The following is a 24,225-nucleotide window of genomic DNA, read 5'->3' on the forward strand; positions in this document are numbered from 1 at the left end:
TGGACTTTCCAACCAAATTGAGATACACACACACACACACACACACACACACACACACTATACACACACGTATGGAACAAATGGGAAGAATTATGAGGACACTTTCAATTGTTTAGATTTGGAAAAAATGCATTGAAGATCAGAAAGAGACTGATGGCAATGGGAATATATATGAATATATATACGAACCCACACATATATATGTGTGGGTATGTATGTGTGTGTGTGTGTATATATTTCATCTTGGAATCTTGGAATCACCAAGCATTTTTAGTGCTTGAACAATGGCTGCAAGATATCTATGTCTTAATCATCAGACTCTGTGAATGTTGCCTTCTATGGCAAAAGTTACTTTGCCAATGTGATTGAGGGTCCTAGGTGGAGAGAGCATCCTGCCTTATCCAGGTGGACTCTAAACAGAATCACAAATGTCCTCACAATTGTAGAGAAGCCAGAGAAGATTTAACCACAGAAGAGGAAAGGCAATGTGACCACAGAGGAGAAATTAGAGGGATGCAGTGACCAGGCAAACAGCAAGAGGCAAAATGGAGAACAAAACACTTCAGTCACACAGTAAAGGAAATGAAGACAAGCCCCATGTCTGTCTCCTGCTGTGTGGCTCAGCTCATCTTGGTTGAAGCTTTTAGCTCTGAAGTTAGAGTAGGTCCTTGGGTAAGGGGAAGCAGGCCACAGTTAGGCTCCTGGGAGAGGGAGGGGCCTGTGTGTTCCTGCAGGAGAAGGACCCCTCCCCAGACCAGTGAAGGCACCTCACCACTTCCAGTGGTTGGCTTCTCCACATTGGTTTTTCAGCCACCAGCGTGGGAAGATTGATGCCTACTCACTCAAATAGGCATTTGGACTTTTTTTTTTTTTTTTTAACAAGCCTAAACAATTGCTCCTTGTTTTACAAACTTCTGTTTCTGTGGCTCTTTTCCTGTCCAAGCCAAATGAAGAGCCAGGTTGAGGATCAGCAATCGCACCCTTGCCCGTTTCAGAAGAAATGTCACTCGGGGCATCCTGCAAAGGAATTCCCACCAGGTACTCCATGATGTCCCTCTTCCTTTTGGAGAAATGGGAGAAAGAAGGGGGAAAAAAAAAAGAGGAAAATAAAGCAGGAACATGGGGGTAAGAAAGTCCGAGAGAGAGAGAGAGAGAGAGAGAGAGACCATCGGGTGCTTGTGCGTGACTCTCTTTCACATGGAATTAATGGTGGTTTAATGGGGTATGAAAGAATGTTTTACTGGAAACAATGAGGAACAATTGTCTAGCTCACGTTTCATTTCACAGGTCATTATTGCATTAAGAAGTAAATCGACCAAGTCCGGTAAATAACAGTGTGCGTATTGCCGAGAGCTTCAAACCAACAATTTTAGCCATTGCCAACTAATATCTCTGTCATTTTAACCCTTGCAGGGTAGTGCTAGGGGGCTAAACAATTATAGTCTTCACCCAGCTCTAGCAGGTGAGCATAATTCATTGCCCCTCTAGTCCCTTCTTTTGCAAAACCCAGGAGGCCATATTTTAGCATTGTTGTTTTGTTGATGAGCCAGCCTGAGCCCACTGCAGCTCTTGAAAAACAACCCCCATTTTAGCAAGTGCTGCAGGCGTCTTTAAACAGACTGCTTTCTCTGCAAAATTAATTGCTGCAAAACGCAATGCTCCCTCACCGAAGCTTTTGCAAGCTCATACTCAGCTATTTAGGTGGGCCATAGATGTGTCTGAGAGAGCCAGGGAAAATGAGCTGCTTTCCTTTATTATAGAAGTTCACATTTGTGTCGCCGAGCATCATCAGGCACCGGACATCCAGGAGTTTCTAATGCCTAAATTCTGCTTCCCTTCACGCAGGGGTAATTGGTGGAGGAAGCATATGCCAGCATAAGAAATAAATGCATCAAAGGTGGGTCAGGGCAAACAGTTGAAGTTAAAATACAGGTTCTAAAAGACATATTTAAATGCATATCAAAATAACATGTTCTTGCTTCAACTTAAAACAAAAATGAGACAAAATCAGGTTACAAATCATAAGGTTACATGATCACACCAAATAAATCAGGTTACACTGGTAATTTTTCCATTGAAACTTGGTGTTCACCCAGCAGACAAATATGGAATCCTCTGTGTGTCTATAATACCTCTGAAGCAAAACAGACGAGGTCTTACTCTTTCCCCGTAAGAAAAGAAAGCTTTCAAAGATCGCATCAGTGTTCCAACTTAATATTTCTTATGTCTGATTTTTTCACCTTTTACAACAAAAATTAAGACCTCACAAAGAACTATCATAGGCTAAATAATAACTTCTCAAAGATGTTCATGCCCTGACTCTGAACATGTGAATATACCAGAGGGGCTTTGCCACAGTGATTAAGGTGATGGATCTCGAAGTGGGGAAATTATCTGGGTGGGCCAGATCTGATCCTATAAACTTTTTTAAAAGCGAAGAACTTTCTCTGTCTAGAATCAGATGCAGCAGAAGAAAAGACAAGAGGGATTCGAAGCATGAGAAGAACACAATCCACCATTGCTGGCTTTGAAGGGTAAAGGGCCACAAGTCAGTGAATGTGGGCAGCCTTAGAAGCTAAGCATGACATCCAAGCCTAAGAGCAAAGAAATGGGGACCTTAGTCCTGCAATCCCATAGAACTGAATTTGGCCAAGAACCTGAGTGAGATTGGAGTGGATTCATCCCTAAATACTTCAGAAAAGAGTATAGTCCTGCCATGCTTTAATTTGGTCTTTGAAAGCCTCAAAGCAGAAAATAAGCTAAGTCTAACAGACTTCTGACTTACAGAACTGTGAAATGATGCATGGGTGTTGTTTTAAGCCACTAAATTTGTAGTAATTTGTTACAGCAGCAATAGAAGAGTAGCACACAAGAATCGCTAAGACATGATGCCCGAAATGCTCAAGTCATTGCACCAGCCAGAGCCATGATAAATGGTGGCAACAGAACAGTGGTCACTAGTATTTACTTTGTGCTTATCCCAATCCAGGCTTATGGCTAAGTATTTTATATGCATGTGTCTTTTATAGCTCTAAGTTCTGCTCCTTTGCTTAGAAAGCATTCAGAGATAATAGAGCCTAGATGTAGGGATAGTCTGGTTTCCACACTGGCAATGCTCAAGGAGAGCTGCATCCTACCAACATTACCCAAAAAGGAAGAGATTATCACCCATGGCCACTTTAAAAAAAAAAAAAATCAGCTTCACCTTCCTTTCTCCATGGCAATTACTTTCAGGAACTTACATTCAATTTTTATTAATATTTCTCCTGTGAGAGAGTTAAGCAAATTGGAATTGGGTCCTATAGGGAGTCCCTAATTCCATAGTAAAAAGATTGGCTTCTAGGTCTACGAAAATTTCTTTCCTTCTGTGTCCTTTTTCTTGACATGCTTTACATAATAACCAACTCATTTTTGAGGAATCCTTTTGTTATATAAATGAGTTTTACTATCATTATTCTAATTAAAATAATAAGTAATAAATATACATGATTTTTTTTAATATGGCAACTTTCCAGTTGTTCCCTCTGAGCAGTAGTACTGGAGACCAGGATAGCAGAGGGCTAAGAGGCAGGGAGTTTTCTTTCTCATTGTGTGTTTTAATGTTTTGTTTATTCATTCAACAAAAATGGGTGTCTTAAAAGTGGAGTTGCTGAGTCAGAACTTTTAAATTGTTAGCAGATGCCAAAAGGCTACATCAAATGATATTGGAGAATAAAGTCTGAAAGTCTAAGAACTCTTTCTGTGACATTCCCCAACATGGAGATGATCACACTTTTTAAGTCACTGCCAAGATAAGTGCTAAAGCAATAATATTAAGAGTAATTATAGTAGCAGAGGTCACCACTGTCTCAGTTGTCATAGTGGATACTTTTGTTGAGTTTCTCTCTTTTAATCCTTACAATAATCTTGAATATATAATATTGATGTGTCTTACTTCCTAAATGGGGAAACTGAGGCTCAGAGAGCATAAGAAACTTGATTGGAGTTGCACACCTAGTAAGTGAACACCATCCAGGCAGTAAGACACAGTATAAAAGCTTTTTCTTTTTTTTAAATAAAGATTTTATTTATTTTGACAGAGAGAGCACAAGCTGAGGGAGGAGCAGAGGCAGAGGGAGAAGCAGGCTCCCTGCTGAGCACAGGGACCCATCCCAGGACCTGGGATCATGACCTGAACCAAAAGCAGATGCTTAACTAACAGAGCCACTCAGGTGTCCCAGTGTAAAAGCTCTTAACAAATGCTTTGATTATGAGAAAAATTGTTTTTTTTATGTTTACTGGCATTTGTATTTCTTTCTCTGTGAAATACATTTTGGAATCCTTTGACTCTTTTTAAATATTAGTAAATATTTAATCCTTAAATATTAGTAAGAATTTTTTGTTATTATCAGGTAATTAACTCTTTTCTCTGAGTTGTAAATTTTTCCTAGGTTTTTTAATTTAGCTTTTGATATTCTTTGCAGAACTTTTTAATTCTTAGCCAAATTTATCAAATATTTATTTTATATTTCCTGGATTTTGATTTGTGCTAAGAAAGATTTCCATAATGAGAAAAGTATAATCTCACCCATATTTTCTAGTAATTCTACATATTCAATTTTTCCTCTTGAATCCATATGGAATTTATTTTTATAAAAAGTATGAATTTCTCAGTTTTTCCCAAGAAAGATCACCATAATGAGAGAAGTATAATCTCACCCATATTTTCTAGTAATTCTATATATTCAATTTTTTCCTCTTGAATCCATATGGAATTTACTTTTATAAAAAGTATGAATTTCTTGATTTTCCCTAAATGACTACTTAAATGTCTCAATGACATTAATTGAATAGTTTCTATTTTCCCATGATTTAAAATGTCATCTTTTTTATAAACTGATTTCTCAAATGCATTTAGATCTATTTCTGACCTTTAAAAGTTTTTTGTTCCTTTGACACATCTATTTTCAGGATATTTTTAATAATTACACTCAAACCATCACAAAATGGCATTAGTTTTTACATTAGTGAGTGTGCAGATACATGGAGAAAAAACAGAGAACCAGATCAAAGAATCTTCCAGGTCCATAATATTGAAACAAGAAGGTCTGAGTCATGAACTTGTTTAGTTCCTATTGGTAAGGCACAAGTGTTTCATTTAATGATGGGACTGTTGAAGTATCCCCTTCCATTAAAATGCACCTGTGCACAACACACACACACAAACATACATAAGAATATATAAAATAAACAAAAAAATTCCATCCACCTTAGGTGTAAAATAAGCTAAAGTTTGAGCTTCTGCATTCTAAATCTTTCAATACTATTGTACCGAAAGATTGAACAGAGCAAAGCAGAATTCTTTCATTATTAAAATTTGAAGATTAGGAGCACAGTTTACTATTCAATGAAGTCTGGAAATAACCTGGGAGATGGAATAGGGAGTGGTGGCAGAGGCAAAGAAAGAAAGAGAAAAGTGAAGAAAACTAAGAAAAAAAGAGAGAACCAGGATATTATTGCAGCAAAAAGTCAAGTAACTTCATTTAGTTACAGATACTCAAAAATAGTCCCTCTTGTGGAACATTGATATTATCGATCTTCTCATACAACAAGGCATAGCAATGCGAAGAGACTTTTCAATAAAGGGTCCTTAACTTGAGTAGTAAAATTCCTAGTCTCTGAAAACCTTGATGCTTTATTGGAGGACTGGGTATTTAAGCAGTAGCTCCTTAAGAGGTAATTTTGATAAGCTTCTTTCTTTTACTGACTGGGTTATATGCCCAGAACTAATTAGGTGGTCTGTAGAATGGTTTCTAGTTTGGGGCTTAGTGTCCAATCCAAAGAAACCCAAGTTACATTGAATGACCTATAAAAGTGACTTATAAAAATGAAATTTAACAGAGATTAATAGTCTACTACATAGGTTAAAAAAAAAAAAAGTCAGTTCTTTTTCTTTGACCTTCCAGAACTAAGGAAGAAAAATACCCATATGGTAACCATAGCTACAGGTAGTTATTTAGCCCTTGAACTATGACTACAGCAACTGAGAATTAAATTTTAAGTTGAATATAACTTTAGTTATTTATAATTTAAAGTGTATTAGTGATTAATTGTTGGAAAATATTTAGGTATATTTGGAACAACTTGTACATGTGAATCTACTTTTTCAAATCAAATCCAGATACACATAAAATATTTCTGATGAAAATGTTGTTTCTGAATTGAGATACCTTATGACTATGAAATACAAACTAAATTTCAAATACACAACATGAAAAAAAAATGTAAATATCTCAATAGTTTCATATTAGAATAATCTTAAAATGGTAATGGTTTTAATATATTGGATTAAATAACATGTATTATTAAATTTAATTCCAATTCTTTTTCCTTTTTTAAACTGCCCACTATAAAATTTAAATTCTATTGGGGTTTGCATTATTATCTGTATAGGACAATGCTAGATAATGTTCTGGCTTCTTCATTTTGGAAAAATCATCAACAAATTGAAGAATATAAAAAAGTAGCCAGTTTAGAAAGTGAAGACCTGGAAACAATCTGTCATATGTTGGCTAACAGAAGGAATTTGGAATTTCTTTGCTTGATAGAGGCATACTGGGTTATTATAAGATCATTGTTTTGCTGATTTGAATATGTAAAAGGCTATAATATGGAGAGATTAAACCTGTACTTTTATACCAAAAGGTCAACTAGGTCATGGCTGGTGGAAATCATAGAAAGAATCTTCATAATTAAAATTATTCAAAATATATTTGGTAGCCCTGGAAGGGAGTGAATTCCAACTTCCTGAGAAAGTTAAAGGTAGAGACTATCTATGAATTCAATATATCTATTGAGTTTAAGGTGGAACATATTAACCTCCAAGGAACCATCCAAACTAAATATCTTGTAACCCAATTTCTTTCCCATTGGCATGTATCCCTACAAACTAATGAATTAACATGAGCCGGTATTTCCCAAAATGCATTCTAAAGTACACTAATTCCAACGAACATTAATGTGTAGTCTGAATAAGTATTCACAAGTTAAGAAGTTTGAGAAATATTGGATAATGCAAATTTAAATAGCATTTTTAAATTTAATTGCAGAACTTATCAGAGCCTTTAATATCTTAATTTACATGATGAATCTCCAAAATTTGAATAGTCAGAGTTTTCAAAATTTAGCCACAGACCACATATTCCACCATCTCCTGAGATGAGTGAATAGGGAACATTCTTTGAGAGAGCTTAAACAAATTATATATTAAGTAAATCTGTAAGATTTAGTTTGTGGAAGAGTTGACTGGACCTAAACTTGAATTCTTGCTATTTCGCTCATTTAGTCACCCATTTACTCATTTATTCCTTCATTCAGCAAACATTTACTGTGCATATATTGTGTTCCAGGGATTATACTAAAAATTCAAGGATCTTGGCTGTCAAGGTATTCACAGTCTGGTGAGATGAGAAGCTTGAAAGATGATGGCAGGAAAGCATCAGTCATGCTATAATAGAACTCAGTGATAGGTAGAGCAAGGACAGAAAGACCCAGAAAAACCCCATCTGTGTCTGGAAACCAGGGAGCATTCCACTGAGTCTGCTACTTCACAACACCCTCTTTGCCTGGCTTCTTTCATGCAGGATTTTCAATGCTTTACCTGATGTTCTAGGGTCACGGCAAACTCCATTTCCTTCCTAGAGCCCTTGTCTAGATCCCCAGGTATACATGGACTCTCCAGCATACATGCCAATTTTATATTAACTCATTTTCTCCAACTCGTAGCCTGGACCCCCCACACCCATGCACGAGGGCAAGGATGGCTTCTTATCTACCTTGCTGTGTCCTATTTAGGATACCCCGATAGTACATAGTGCTTTGCTCTCAATGGACTCTCAAGAAACATCTAAGTTGGTGTGGGGAGGGCATACCTCAATCTATTGGGAGAAAAGGGAGGCTACAGAAAAATTACCATAAGAAATGTTTAAAAGATTTTATTTATTTGAGAAAGAAAGGGAATGAGCAGTGGGGAGGGACAGAGGGGAAAAGCCAGAGAGAGAAGAAGATTCCTTGCCTGAGCAGGAAGCCTGATACGGGCTCGATCCCAGGACTGGGGGATCATGACCTGAGCTGAAGGCAGATGCTTAACCAACTGAAACCACCTAGGTGCCCCACCACAATAAATTTTGATCTCATGATCAAAGCCTCTACTTTGTACTGCTCTACTGTTGTCACACAACTTCCAGGGTTTAATACTGGCAAAATGGGTTTCTTGGAGGGGACAGAGTCCATTTACTTCATACACGGGAAATGGCCATCTACACATGAAGAAGAATTAAGTGACATTTTTTTTTTGTGGTCATTATTACCATTGCCTTTCAGAAATGTTATAGTAATTGAAAATGTTTTTAAATTTAAAAATCGATTTGTTACCATGTAAAATGGAAAAATGTAAATTCGTTGGTGAAATATCTCTCTGTGCAGCTCCCCACCAGATGATTCAGACCACACGATGATAATTATCTAAAAGTGGTTCCAAGCCCAGATTTTGGAATCAGACAAATATAGATTTAAATCTTGGTTCTGCACATTCTAAGTGCAAGACCATGAAAAATTAGTTAGCTTCTCCAAACTCTTATTTCTTTGAATGCTGAAAAGGGATAACAATCCCTACACATTAAGGTTGTTGAAAGCATAAATGGGAATGTTTATAACCCCCTTAGCATAATGCCTGGCACAGTGAATATGCTAGATATAATGGTAACTATTATTACTGCTAGTTGGGGTGGATAATTGCTAGAATAATTGCACAGTCTCCGTTTGCTTTGCTCTGTGTAGAAAGGACACTATGTGAGAAAGTTGATAGATCTAAGAAAGCTAACACTGGAGAATGTAGAGGAAAAAGGAAAAAGGAACTTAGCAAGAGGGTATATCACACACAGTGTGAAAAACACGGGTTCAGTTCGGAAACTTCCATTCATTAGTTTATGGCTTGGGCAAGTTACCTATATCTCTACAATAGTTTCCTTAGCTATAACAGGTAGGGAATAAGACCATCTACCTCATAGGGTATATTCTGTTGACGGGATTACATGAGATAACTCATCTGAAGTTCTTAGAACCGTCAGAAACATGGCAGATACTTCAGGAGTACTGGGTGTTAGCGGAAGATCTGAGAATCAAGGCAATCTCGGGAATTACAAAGTGTCCAGACTGAGGAGCGGCAACAGAATTATTCCCATGGCTCATATGCCTTCTCATGTCATCCTTTACAAGTCTCTTGCGAAAAGCATTCCAACTCACACTCTGGGCGATTTCAAAACACAGTCAAACACTGTCACTCCATTCAGCGCTGGGAGATGTGGCGAGTCATGCGGGAGTGAGAGAATCAGGTGAAGGAAAGGTGCTCTCACAAAGGATCACAGAAAGCTTTGCCCTCTTCCACTTGGGAGAAAAATCCCTGCAGCCATGCATCCCCAAGATTCTAATATTTTCTGAGACTCTACTGTGACTTTATATTTTAATACCCTGACATCTGGAATCCTAAAAGTCTAATGTTTAACCATAAATATCTGCTGAGATTAAAGAGCTATATACCAAGTTTCAATCTTTGGGGCCTATAATTGCTTGGGAAAAGAGAATGGTATTTCCCCCTCTAGCTAGAAGAAAAAGACCTCTGCAAGCATAGATATTGGCAGACAAACCATTTCCTCTCTCCATTCTGTCCCCTCATTTTCTCCCTCCCTTTCCCTTCTCCCATTTTATAATACCATCTTGCTGTCATTCCCAGGACAAATGGGAAGAAAGAGAAGCCTGGAAAGCTTAAAGAAAAGACGCATTTTGAGATCTAGCAACAAAGGGTTGAGACGATGCTAGCTGCTCTGTCCGCAAGCAGCTGACCGTGCGTCTCCTGGGTTGCGGGAACTTTCCCATTATTTGGTAGGAAACTACTTCATCACTCCGTGGGCTGACAGTCAAATGCCAGCTTTATTTTCTTTTTTATCAACCTCATCTTTTATGTTTGATTTGAGGCCAGTCACTTTTAAGGTCTCCATAATAGTTTATAACTTTCTCAAGAAACAACCAAGAAGGAACGCCATTTGAAAAATGTTTCTTACCCTCTCGTGGCAAAGAATGGGAAACTCTCACCTGTCCCAAAGATGGATTTGGTCAGAAGTCCTGGTCAGACCACAGGACTTTGCTGGGAATGACATCAAGGAAAGTGTGGGAAAAGCTTATCATGAGTTTAATTTTTTTAATATAATGATGCAATGTAGAATTTAAAAAATAAACTTTGCATTGAACTCACTTTTATCCAGTGCTTTATTATTAAAGTGTCATTTTGAGGTCATTCAACTCACTTCAGTCCTAGCAAAAATAATCTACATTTTAAAAAGTTTAATATATTCTTATTATCTGAAGACTTAATTTAGATTGTGAATACTCCTATACCTTTTTAGTTCATGTCCTATTCCCTTTCTGGAATATATCCAGTGTGTATATAAGCAAGTATATTTATGCCTATGGTATTTGGCACAGGGAGGAAATGTTGGATTTTTTTGTGAGAAATTGAGACTGCTCACTTTTTAAATTAAAAACGTTGTCTTCATAACTTCCTGTCTATTTACTTCAAAGGAAACAAATGACTCTATTAGTTAGTGGTTCTCAAACCTTAGCACAGCAGAATAACTCAGGGAGGCTGTGTTTATGAGTCAATGTGTACCTGTGTCTATGTGTGTTTAAACACAAAGGCCTGGGCCTCACACATACCTTTTGACTCAAAATCCCCCCAACATGCAAATGAACGTTTAATGTCCTAGATAATTCTGATGATAAGTCAGCTACAGAAGCCACTGTCCCAAGCACATCAAATTTACCTCCTCAACTGAAAAATATTTGGCAAGAGAACAGGGTTTTTGTTTTGTTTTGTTTGTTTTTGTCTATTATAAAATTTCCAGGCCATTGAGGATCAAGACTTTAAAAATTATAAATTAGGGATGCCTTGGTGGCTCAGTCAGTTAAGCGTCTACCTTCAGCTTGGGTCATGATCTCAGGATCCTGGGATCAAGTCCTGCATTGGGCTCCTTGCACTGTAGGGAGCCTGCTTCTCCCTCTGTCTGCTTCTCTCTCTGCTTGTGTTCTCTCTCTCTCTCCCTCTCCCTCTCTCTTTCTCTGACAAATAAATAAATAAAAACTTTTTTTAAATTTTTTAAAAAATTTATTTATTTGACAGATAGAGATCACAAGTAGGCAGAGAGGCAGGCAGAGAGAGAGGAGGAAGCAGGCTCCCCGCTGAGCAGAGAGCCTGATTTGGGGCTCAGTACCAGGACCCTGGGATCATGACTTGAGCCAAAGGCAGAGGCTTTAACCCACTGAGCCACTCAAGCACCCCATTAAAATCTTTAAGAAAAAAAAATTATCTGACCAATTAGACATACAAAATAAATCCCAAAAGTTTTCTTTCTAATAAATTAGAGTCAACAGACATAAAATTACTCTGTCAAGTTGCTATGATTCTAAGTGATCAATTCATGTCATTATTTCACTGTCAGTGAGTGTAATACTTTGCAGGCCAGCGCGTGTCAGCAGATGGCCTGTGGGGTGTGGTGCATTCCTAAGCCCCCTCCTAACTGCACTGCCTGCTCCCAGTCTGACTCCCACTCCCTATACATTTATTCCATGGCTGTAGGTACCATGTTTTCAGAGAATGAACATCATCCTCCAACCTCTGTCCTCCAACATCATCTTATCAAATTGTTCTGGCCTAGGAAGGAGCAGTTCCTGGCTACCTGTGACTACTCCCATTCCCATTAATTACACACCAGTAGCACTGATCACCTTCTCACCCACCTCTCAGACACACAGAAACCATTCTTGGCTCAGAGGTTCTGTTCTGGCGGCTCTCTGTCCCTACAAGTCTCCTCCCTCTGCTCTGAGCAGTGACCCCCTTGTCCCTCATTCAGGTCTCCTTAGAAATGTACCTCTGTTTCAAATAGCCACTCCCTTACCCACACCTGCATGGACACACACACCCTTCAATCTACCTCTCTAACCCAAAACCCTATACTCTTTTCTTCATACCTCCCATCACTATTGGAATGTTTTTATTTGTTTATGTGTCTCTCTCCACTGGAACATAAGCTTAATGAAAGCAGGAGTATTGTTTAGTTCACAACCAGAGCTCCCATCCTTAGAAGCCTTGGTAGACCGTAGGAGGTCAAAATGTATTTGCACAATGAATGAAAATGCCAACTTCAGCATACGGCATGCGAAAGTTGCTCAAGGCGGGTCACCTTCCATGTCACACCCCCTTTCTCCTTTCTTCAGAGAAAGTAGACGGCTCAGAAACTGTAAAATGCCATTGGAAGTAAAACTCTGACTTCTTCCAGTCTTCTCTCAACCACACAGGTACTCCACGTGTACAAACTGGTCTGGGAGGTAAAGCTACCCATTTGGAGTCTGGGACAGACTGGAAATGACTAAGAAGCCAGAGAAGGGTGCTCTGGCACTGGTCTAGTCCCACCTGACTTGGTTTTTCTCCATGATTTTGGATCTTCAGATCATCATCTGCTTCCATAATCAAAAGAAACCCTTTCCAGAATAAAATGCAAATGGTCCTCAGAGGATCTCCTGCTTTGGATTAGCGGCTTAGCGCTCTATTGCCATGCATGTTTCAGAGTTGGCTGCAAATGCAAACTTACAGATAAGTACAAATCACAATTAACAGCTCACTTTTCCCCTGGCTACACACCCTGCATCACACAGATAGCAAAACCCACTGGCACAGTATTCCTTATAGCTGATCCACATGGATAATTCTTGCTTCTAATGCTAGAATATATGACAATACACCGGGACCTGTGGATATCTGTCTGGGTTGGGTAGCTCCACTGTGAACATATATGGGCAAATACAGTCTGTGTTTTTCAAATTAAAAATAACCCTCAAAGACAAGGAACTCCAAACCATTTATTAATAAAGTTGAGAAAGAACACAAGGGTGTGGCACACTCAATGCCACTTGGAATAAATATGAGAGCTGGTTCCAGTGGTCTCCATTTTCATTTCCTCTTCCTGTTCCACAGAAAATTATAGATTCTTGTCTTGAAGAGGAAAAATACAAAACAGACACTTCTCTTCAGATTAAATTTGTGCTTTTTCTCATCTATCAGATTGTGTACAGGAATTGGAAAGTGGCATACAAGAGAATGCTTTAAAGTAGAAAGGGATGGGTCCTGCGTGGCTCTGTCATTAAGCATCTGCCTTCGGCTCAGGTCATGTACCCAGAGTCCTGGAATGGAGCCCTACATCGGGCTCCCTGCTTCTCCCTTTCCTGTCCCCACTCCCCTCTACTTGTGTTCCCTCTCTCCCTGTCTCTCTCTGTCAAATAAATAAATAAAATCTTTTTTAAAAATAATTAAATAAGAACTAAAAAGAGACTTGGATTAGGGAAGGAGGATCTATTCATATTTTGGAAGTCAAAGGAAAACCCTACAATCCTGTCAGCACTTGGAAGACACCATTTACACTATGTGCTATCTCCTTCACTGCAGGAAGACAGATTGTGTTTTCAGCACAGTAAACAGCAGGCTCTACTGTAGAAATCCTTGCAGTTGGTACCTATAGCAACCTCATTTAAAATGTTACAAAGCTTTAAAACATCAGGAGTTGAAAGCAGTCAGTCATATACACCTTCCTATATACATTCAACCACACACACACACACACACACACACACAAACATTCACACTCACACTTATGCTTGTCTACACACTGACAGTAAGTGGAATGTTCTACTGTAATATCTGCTGGAGTTTTACTACTGAATCAGATTTTACAAACACACCAGAAAGTTAAGAAACAAAATATACAACAAGCCACAAGAACATGTCTATGCCTAACCACTATATTTATACCATATGGCAAGCAACCATCTGAGTTCATCCAACCACCCCATTACTTACATATGGAGCATTGTTTTTTAAAGATTTTTTAACCTGTTTGAGAGCGAGAAAGAGCATGCATGAGGAGGGGGAGGAAAAGAGGGAGAGGGAGCAGCAGACTCCCTGCTAAATAGGGAGCCCAGGACACTAGGATCATGACCTGAGCTGAAGGCAGACACTTAACCAACTGAGACACCCAGAGGCCCTTACACATGGAGTATTTGATCAACATTTTAGAGCTCCAGTTTGTCCCAGACATTTTCAGTGTCACAGGTATATGTTTTCAGAACTCACCTTCACCCTCCAAAGACTGCTAATGGAACCTACCACTTCTTCTGAGAAAGGTTTGTTCCTGGCCACAGGTAAGAGCACAGTTAGCCTTTCTTCAGGGACAGCAGAGAGGATAGAGAGTTAATTTCCAGAAGAATCCTTCAACCGATGACAAGTAGGGATTTGAATATAAATACCTTGGCTTCTTCATAGCTTAGCAGGGATACATTTCAGTCACGGGCCCAGGGTCTCCTGGAGCTCCCCTCAAAACTTGAGCTCCAGCTCTCTACAGTAGAGATCAGTTTGATTCCATCTTTCCTGGCTTCAACTCTTTCCCTGTCTTACGTCACTACTTCTCTACTTTCCATACTTACCTCCTCCCATAAAGTACTAGAGTCTAAGCCTTACATCCATGGCTATCTCTGGAGCAACCCAACTAAGACACTCTTCAGCCCTTATTCTTTTCTGAAATGTAATTTCCATTAATACTCTGGCACCCAAGACCATCGGTACTGATTCTCAACAATGAGGTCCTCGCCCAAACCACAAGTGTAGAAATCCCTCACAATTATGCCTGTACTTTGTTTGAAAGTAAGATGCTTTCTCCATGGTATTTATGTAATAGTGGGGTAACTCTTAAAGCCAACAGGATAGCTTACTGTAGAAAGCTATCTGAATACATATAGTAGTAAATAAGAGAGCCGCTGCCTATCTTTTTTTTTCCTTTTGCTATGCTGCATGTATTTTCTCAATATATACTTTCTCTGCATTTTATTCCTCTGTGCAAACAATGTATGTGCTAGTTATATTCAACAGATATGACCAACTTATCAAAGTGAATATTTACTTAGCATATTCCATGTACTCAGCACTGACTTTTTAAAACCTATATCATAGCCCCCACAACTTGTCATCCTGTTGCAAAGATAAGACTTCAACCTATAAAAATATTTAAGAGAAATATGAAAAAGTGGTGAGGCATGAAATTGTATGGTAATTAAAAGACCTTTGTAGAAACTTCTGTAAATCCCAAATGCTAAAAGTAGCAGTGGTTCAAAAGGAAATAAGGTGGCTACAAGGAAAAAGAGACTGAGGAAAGTCTTGGTTCCAGATTTTCTACTATGGGTAAATCCTTAGACCCAGGACCTAAATTGAAACCTCAGTTTCTTTTACACATTCTTGAAGGGTTTGGGGCAAACAACTTTAGTATTCTCCTTAGCTATCAACAATTCATTCCCTTGATCAACCCATCAACTACTCTTCGTTGAACATTCCCCAAGTAGGCAACAATGAACAGGACAAAACTCTTGCTCTAAGTTTGCACTTTAAAAGGCAAACAGTGAATCGACCAGTAAACAAGTGTGTTTGCAATATAATTTCAAATAGTAGAACTCTGATAAAAAAGAAAGCAGGCATAGTAGAACTAGAGAATAATGGGCCCATAATTTTTTTGGACAGGGTGACCAGGGATGGCTTCTCTGAGGAGCTATCATTTGAACAGAAGGAGCAAGATCTGCAAAGAAATGAGAAAAGGAGATTTCGGGCAGAGGAAACAGCACATGCAAAGGCCAGCCCTGGGGTAGGAGTAAGCCTAGCATGTTAAAGAGATCATAAGACTATGATGAATAAGTAAAAAAGGTGTCACAGGTAGTCAGGGACCAGATTCAATAAGACTTATAGGCTTGTAGTTTGGATTTCATTCTAGGGGAATGGAAAACTATTGGAAAGTTGAAAAGATCACTCTGGCTGCCATGTGAAAAATAGATTGTGGGGTTTAAGAACAGAAGAAAGAAGCCCATTCCTTTGTTGGGTGAGAGATGATGATGGTTTACAAATGAGAGAATTTATATCAGAAAAAGGAATAAAGGATCACTCCTAGATCTTTTTACTTAAATAATCTCATGAGTGATGATACCAATTACAGAGGTAGGATCAACTAGGCAAGAAGCAGGCTGGGGAGGCAGGCAGAGCTCAAGAATCCATTTAGGATATGTTGAGTCTGAAATGCTGATTGTACTTCCCAATGGAGTCAGTTGTATATATCAAACAAAAGTTCAGGGCTGGAGATATAAACTGGAAGTCATCAGTGGTAGAAGATATTTCAACCTTGAACTTAGCAAGATTAGGGAGAGAACAAAATAGATCTGAGAACATAGTCCTGGAACATTCATTCACTTAGAACTTAAAAATGGAAAGAGAGACTAGAAGAGAAGTCTGGAAAGAATCCACCACTGAGACAAAAAGAAAGGTGGGGAAATTCTTTAGATTTATGTACAACAGTGTCCACCTGACCTCAAACAGAAACTCAGAGTCCCATTGTTTGTGGGCGTAGAAGACGGATGATCTCTCCAGGGTTATGGCTATGAAAACTGGTCCCTAAATGGGCTCTGGTTGCATCAGCAAGAAGAAGGAATTTTGAGTAGAGCCCCGCCCTCCCCAAGGACAATGAACAGATAAAGGAAAGGAAGAAAACCGCATGACATCTCCTTCGCCACCCTCCCCAGACTGAGAGCCTTTCAGTCTGGAGGTAAGAGAACTGTTGACTCAGAGGACAGAGGAGCTGGTTCCCTGGCTGACTGTGGGGCAGGGAGTGGTGAGAGTACTGCTCCAGGAGCAGGTGAGCGTGCTGGTGAGAGGAAGTACTCACCTGGGGACAGAGCTGCATTGTGGGAATCTGTGCATTATACAGAGATGTAAGTGATCTTGTGTGGGGATAACAACGCTCTAATGGCATCTTTCAATCCTCAGCATTCCTTCAGTAGCACAGACTCCACCTGGAACTCAGTTCCTCTCCTGGTGATTCGGTTCCCACTAGAGGACCCAGCCAAACCAGCTCCTTCACAGGCATACTCCCTCTGCTGGAGGCATCAAGTTCAGATACAACTAACCTGTGTTGAAGAAGGATCCAGTCCATTCTGCCTCCATTTTAGGAAACACTGACACTGGTGGTGGCAGACCCAGGGCTCTCCCATCCAGATCCTTAAAGAGATATTTTCTTGGATTTTCACAATCTGATTCAGGGCAGACCAGCATTTCTAAACCTTTCCTGTAAAGGCAGACAGAAAGCACCTCTCTCATTCCATGATAAGCAACACAAAGAAAACAGGTATTGGAAGCACTAACATGAAAAAGAAATTCAGGATGCCTGAGTGGTTCAGGCAGTTAAGATCTGACCCTTGGTTTTGTTTTGTTTTTTTTTTTTTTTTAAGATTTTATTTATTTATTTGACAGACAGAGAGATTACAAGTAGGCAGAGAGTCAGGCAGAGAGAAGGGGGAAGCAGGCTCCCTGTTGAGCAGAGAGCCTGATGCAGGGCTAGATCCCAGGACCCTGAGATCATGACCTGAACTGAAGGCAGAGGCTTAACCCACTGAGACACCCAGGCACCCCTGACTCTTGGTTTTGACTCAAGCCATGATCTCAGGGTCTTGACGTAGAGCCCCCCATGTCAGGCTCCACACTCAGCATGGAGTCTGTCCCTCTCCCTCTGTGTCTCCCCCTCCAAATAACCAAATAAATAAAATCTTAAAGAAAAGAGAGAAAAAGAAATTCAACAGGATTTTATTACTAATAATGTGCTACACAAATACAAAATAAAACGCTATAGAAAATGTTATTTTCTCATTATATGAGCAAAAAGAAAGACATTCTTGTAACCAAATAGTCTAGATATCTGAATATAAAATCTTTGCCTCAATTGCTAATTTTGTAAGAAGCAAGATAAAATAAAATTTTCCTCTAATATCTAAAGAACATAATGTAATCATTTCTTTATGAAACTTTGGGGCCTTACAGGACTTTAAAATTATTATTATAAATATCAATTCTATTTGTGCTATATACAAACAAAGTAAAAATATATATTTTTATTTAACAAATATCTATTGAAAACCTACATTTATATGTTGGGGAATACAGTGGTGAAAAAGACAAACATGGTTCCTATACTTTCAGAACTGAGAGTCTGGCAGGTTATATAAACAAGTTATAAGCAATTATAGCATTGAATTATAGAGCATTTATTTGATTTCCCCTGGTCTAATAATTTTAGGTACCATCGGTAATAATATTAAATATTTATTGTATGCCAACCGTATGTCAAGTATTAATAATAAAAGAATCAGATGTTAATATCATTTAGCTTTATAACTATTTCATTCCATAAGTAGGACATGAACCTAAGGAAAACTGGGCAGGAGAAAAGATGACAGAATAATACAAATTGCAAAGCTCATAATGTTTGGGTACCAAAAAAATGGCTTAGGGATGGGCATTAAGAAGAGATTGGTGTTGAGCCAAACATATTATTTTCTAATTAGGGGAATTTTTCTTGATTCTTTTCTTTTTTAGCTAAAGGAGTTTTCCCTAATGTTGTGGGGAAAAGAAAGTAACCCATTATTCCTGCTCCTAACTTCCCTACTCCCTTTTATGACAAAAAGAATTCCTCATCTATTTTTCAGATCCCTGTATAAAATTCCCAGATTGCATGTTCAAGAACAATAGTTACACAGGGTCTGGCTGCCAATATCTGAGACACTTCATTCAGTGCAGGGATTCTTGGCAACAGACACAGTCTCCTTTGACTTCCTAGTCCCTACACAAGGGCTCATGAGCCTTCTTCTGAAAACTAGTGACATCATACTCCATGGAAGATTCAAGACTTAGGGTAAATTTTTTTCCCAATGATTTTGAAAACACCCAAAGAAGTATCTCAAATAAAGATAAAACGATGAAACAACATTAGTAAAATTTGCATTCTATCACTTTTTGTTCTCTTTTATAGCTAGAAAAAGAGAGAAATAGAGAAATAGTTCTCACGAGAGAAATAGAGTCTCTGCCTCTGCTGTAGGAAAGATTGCAAAAATCTTGTATTGAAGAGCATGAACATAGGGTAAAGAACTTGAGCCATTCAATCAATCTACCGTAGCTTTCCAGAAAAACTTATTTCTATTGACATCAATGATTTTATTCTTTTTTTTCTTAACATGTTTAAGGATTTGAGAAATTGCCAAATACTTCATAAACATAGCTTATTATAAATACTAAAACTGGTACCTAGCTTGTAAAGGAGGAAAGTAGAACTTATTTTTGTCTTTGATCTTTAGCATCTTGGTCCTCTCTGCTATTATTGGGTGCATGATTCCAGTGTTCTCCACACTGGGCAGGATGCAGACATCTAGGTCATCACTATAGCAACTCTTCACAAAACTAGAAAAGGTGACATCTGAAGAAAAAAAATTTAAGATATCATAACATTAGCTCATAGAACCTACCAACAACACATATAGATCACACAACTAAATATTCTTACACAACGCATATTTGGTAGTAAATTTAAGCTATCCATGGTATTTCCAGGAGTTAATATAAATACCAATTTATAATGTCAGTAGTTCTTTAAGACCTGGACATTGTATCAAAAGAGAAGAGTATTCCAACACATTAAAGTCTTAAGAGTAATACTTTTCATCAAAGTTTTGATCATGATCCAGTGGAGGTGAGTACAATAGCACAAAAGAGATCTGATGGAAGATTAACATCACAGGTTGTGGTATAACTGGTTCTAATCCAGGCTGCCCCATCACCTACTAAGCAACTTCAGTGAAGCACAATTTCTGCATTTGTTTTCTCATTTTCATAATAGGAAAAAAAAAAAAAACACTTACCTAGAGAATTGTCATATAACCAAATTAAATAATCACTGCGAAAGTTCTTCAACATAAATAAAGCAATGACTTTTTAAGGAGCATCTCCCTGTCATTATAAATCACCATTGTGCTTATCAATAGCCAGAAGGTTATCAATTGGACAGTAAGCACCAGACTACATCATATCCTCTTGCTGATATAATTTCTGAATGCTATTGAAGATCCTATGCACTACATTGCTTGGAAGCCAGAACCTCCTACCTTGAAGTTTCATCATTCCTGAAATTGAATGGCCATTCCTCACTCTGTGCCATGGTTCCTGAGGCCAGCGATTTGGTTTTGAGGTGAATACAGGCCACAAAATACCAACTCGACCCCCTCTTGGATTGGAAGGAGCTCGATCTGTTGATGTCAAATTGGCAGAGCGAGGCTTAACTCTGTCCTGAATACAGTCAAAAGAAGAGCTAGTGGCCACAATGACTGAATTCCTGAGTGTAACCTGTACATTTTCAGTGTGACCCTGTGGAGCAGAAGACACATACACCACTGCCAAGAGACCAATAGTATTATCCACCAGAGTGATGTTCTCCATCTCCACACTGTTCTCCACATGGAGCATAGCACCATAGTCAAAGTTCTTGAAAGCCAGGAAGCCAGAGATACCAGTACAGTGGTCAAACCCATTTTCCTTATAGAGATGAAGGCCATGAAGGCTTGAGTGGGCCACATTGTCGGACCAGAGAGCTTCAGGAGAGGAACACCTGTGGCCTCGGATGTGAAAGCCGAGTCGCTCCGATCCTGCCACAACATTGCCGTCAAGGCTGATGTCCTTTGCCTGGTTCACTTTGATTCCTGCCACCCACATGGTAGACCACGCTGATTGTGTGATCAGAACCACAAGGTTATTAGAGAGGGTAAAGTTCTGACCCTGCAAATCAATGCCATGGCCAACTGCACCAAACACCAGATTGTCCTTTAAAATGATCCCATGACTGGCAGCCACACGAATGCCCCCACCGCAGCTCTGGTGCAGAGTGGATGATATTATCCAGGTTCCTGCCGATGCATTAAGGAGTTCAACAGCTGAGTACAAAGGTGACCCAAAGTTCTGAATTTCCACATTTGAAAGTTGAAGGACACCTGCAAACAAAATGCAGATCTTCAGGTTACTTTTTCCTTCTCTACAAAAGGCAGAAGGATGGCCTGTTTACAGGCTCCGGGAGATGTAAAAAAAAAAAAAAATTAATGTAATAGTGTATTCTCAATACCAGCACTGTATTTCACATATGAGTCTCACTAACAACATAAGCACCATTTGAAATATCACATGAATGCCTGCCAGAGTTTCATGTGCAGACTGAAGGGTCTGGCAATAGGATGGAGGAGAGGAAGGACAGATAGGGAAGAGAGAGAGGCTCTGGAGAGAAGCACAGTAGCTGGCAGGTTCCGTGTATATTTCTGCTGGACTAGTCAAAGCCCTGGATAAGAATGAAGGAAGTACAGGTTCCTGGCGACTCCCCTCAATGCCATGTCTCCACTCAGCAACCCCATGTGAAAGGTCTATTACCATCCCCCACAAAGATATTACAAGAAGAACTATAATGGTCATTCACATAAAACATATTTTTAAATCATTTTAAAGACCCCATAAAATCTTTTCATTTTTTGTATCCCAGCCACACTGTGGTCCTTGCCTCATTTTCAGAATAAAAAGCTTCTCTACACCTTCTACATCAGGAGAGGGTTGGAATTATTTAGTCTTACCAAGGAATGTATTTGTACTAATTTAAGTAGATATTTCAAAAATACAGTATGAACTACAGCCACTAGATTGATTTAAAAATATAATGAGCACTAATATGTCAAGTATACACTCTCAATAAAATAGATAAGAACACAATTATAGGAAAAAATGAGGTGAATTAATAACTTTAGCACCTACTTCTCACATAGCACTCATTAGGTACCAGGTACTGTTTTAAGTCATATCTCAATAATGCATGTGTGCTTGTGTATAGATGTGTGTGTGTGTGTGTGTGTGTGTGTGTGTATAAACTCTTAACTTCACAAAAATTCTATGAGGTAGGTATAATTATCATCCCCATTTTACAGATAAGGAAACTGAGATAGAGAAGGTTTCAGTAACATATTACACAAGAACGTAAACAAATGCATGCAGATGAAATACAATTAACCCCCGTGGAGGCATACTGTGGGGAATGGGAGATGTAGTGGAATACAGGAACAGCTTTGCATTGGCATTCAGTCTACTGGGCTACAGCTAATGTGCCAGGAATTAGTCATGTGCCCTTAGCTATGTAGGTCACAACTTTATCCCTCACGTTGCTTCTTTCTTCTTTCTTTTCTTTCTTTTTATTTTATTTTTTTAAAAATTTATTTATTTACTTGAGAGAGAGCGCACAAGCTGGAGGGACGGGGGAGAGAGAGTCAGAAACAGAGCCCTTGCTGAGCTCGAAGCCTGTGTGGGGCTCGATCTCAGGACCCTGAGAACACAACCTGAGCCAAAACCAAGAGGTGGACGCTTAACTGACTGAGCCAGCCAGTTGGCCCTTTTTTCTTTCTTTTTCTAAAGATACTGCCAAAGGTGAACTATAAAGTTATTTCTCATTAAAATTGGAGGGAGCTATAGTGTTTCAGTAATAGTATTTAAAGTTCAAAAGAGTTCAGCCTAAACCCCCACCTCCCAACTCCCTTTTCACAGAGAAGAAGCTAACACCAGGCTGCCATGAGGACCAACCATGGCCTGGAGGACAGATGAAGTGAGAGATAATGTGTGTGGGATGCCTGGGTAAGCTTAGTCTGCTGAGCACCTGCTTTTAGTTCAGGTCATGATCTCTGGGTCTTGGGATCAAGTTCCGCATAGGGCTCCTTGCCAAGTGAGGAGCCTGCTTCTCCCTCTACCCCTCCCCTTTGCTTCTGTTCTCTTTCTATCTCTCTCTCTCTCTGACAAATAACCTTAAAAAAAAAAAAAAAAGGAAGAAAGAGGATGTATGTCTTTCAGGGGTACCTGGGTGACTCAGTCAGTTAGGCCACTTACTGTGTGGACTTTGGCTCAGGTCATGGTCTGGCTTCCCGGGATAGAGCGCCATGTGGGACTCCATGCTCAGTGGGGAGTCTACTTCAGATTCTCTCCCTGTTCTTCTCCCTCTGCCCCTCCCCCCATTCATGTTCTTTCTCTCTATAAAATAAATAAATCTTATTTAAAAAAAAAGACCATGTGTGTCTTTCCTTGTAACCAGATGACAGGATTCCAATACATCTAAACTTCTCAAATGACATCTATTAAGGAGGCACTGGTAGATGGTGTAGAAATATTCACTGAATGATAAAATATCCAAAAATTTTGTCTGGTGATGACATTTTTGACAGCTCCCTCACCAATAGCACACAGCTGAAAGAGCTGTTGAACCTGTCTCTATAGAACTATGACCCAAAGGCCACACCAAACATTAGCTTCCACACGTAAGTAGCTTATTTTGTAGAATAGAAAGTGGTTCTAGAATCTCAGTCAATGTAATGTTATCAGTATTTTTTAATTTATGGGGCTTTTAATGTCTTATACTTACATGGCTATAATTCATAGTTTTAAATCATTCAAGAACTTTTTTACTTCTGTGCATATTAACTAGTGGCTGAAAGCCAATCAATAATAGTAAATACTTAAAATGTCTTGAGCATTTAAGTGAATAATTAAACAATGATTACGTTCATGACTACTATCTTATTTCTCCTTTCAAAAATCACAATTCTAAGTAAAAATTGCTGGATATTATTGGTCTAAAGAAGAATGACAGGGGCCTCCAATTTAAAAGTACGAATTGGGGGCACCTGGGTGGCTCAGTTAATTAAGCATCTGCCTTTAGCTCAGGTCAGCCTGATGCCCCACATCACGCTCACTACTCAGCAGGAAGCCTGCTTCTCCCTCTCCCACTTCCCCTGCTTGTGTTTCTTCTCTCTGTGTGTCTCTGTCAAGTGAATAAATATGAAGGAATGAATGAACGAATGTAGGAATTGTAACTCCTGGCTTGATTTTCTACCCTATAATTACTCAGCACCCATAGCCGGCATTCTTGACCTGCACTTGCTGATTCCACCCCATTTAGGCTCTAAAGTGTATTTGCAGAAAATTGCGAGGCTTCTTAATTTAGTATGGGAAACTGGATTAAATTCTAGAATGAGAGGGACATTAGTGGAAAAACTGGTAGAATATGAATAATATCATGAATTTAGTTAAGAGTAAGGCACCAATATAATCTTTTTGGTTTTGACAAATGTAACAAATATGTCTGATATTAACAAGAGAGCATGGGCAAAAGGTATACAGGAACTCTCCATACTATATTTGCAACTCTTCTCTAAATCAAA

The 24,225-nt window shown here is 39.0% G+C and overlaps 1 protein-coding gene across 3 annotated transcripts in view; it reads right to left on the reverse strand.

Moving 5' to 3' along the window:
• Nucleotides 1-24,225, reverse strand: part of PKHD1 (PKHD1 ciliary IPT domain containing fibrocystin/polyductin) — a 471,024-nt gene that overhangs the window by 114,485 nt on the left and 332,314 nt on the right. For all 3 annotated transcript variants that reach the window (XR_006604139.1, XM_045071248.1, XM_045071247.1), the window contains exons 59-61: nucleotides 20,101-20,979; nucleotides 19,247-19,415; nucleotides 17,080-17,237 (exon numbers count right to left, since the gene is read on the reverse strand). Coding sequence is in view for 2 of the 3 variants with exons in the window: in XM_045071248.1 (XP_044927183.1) it covers nucleotides 17,080-17,237; nucleotides 19,247-19,415; nucleotides 20,101-20,979 (1,206 nt within the window). In the remaining variant the exon portion in view is untranslated. The remainder of the gene's footprint in view (nucleotides 1-17,079; nucleotides 17,238-19,246; nucleotides 19,416-20,100; nucleotides 20,980-24,225) is intronic.

This window comes from Mustela putorius, unplaced genomic scaffold, assembly GCF_011764305.1.
Source record: "Mustela putorius furo isolate JIRA1106 unplaced genomic scaffold, ASM1176430v1.1 tig00003983_pilon_pilon_pilon, whole genome shotgun sequence".
In the NCBI taxonomy this organism is placed as follows: domain Eukaryota; kingdom Metazoa; phylum Chordata; class Mammalia; order Carnivora; family Mustelidae; genus Mustela; species Mustela putorius.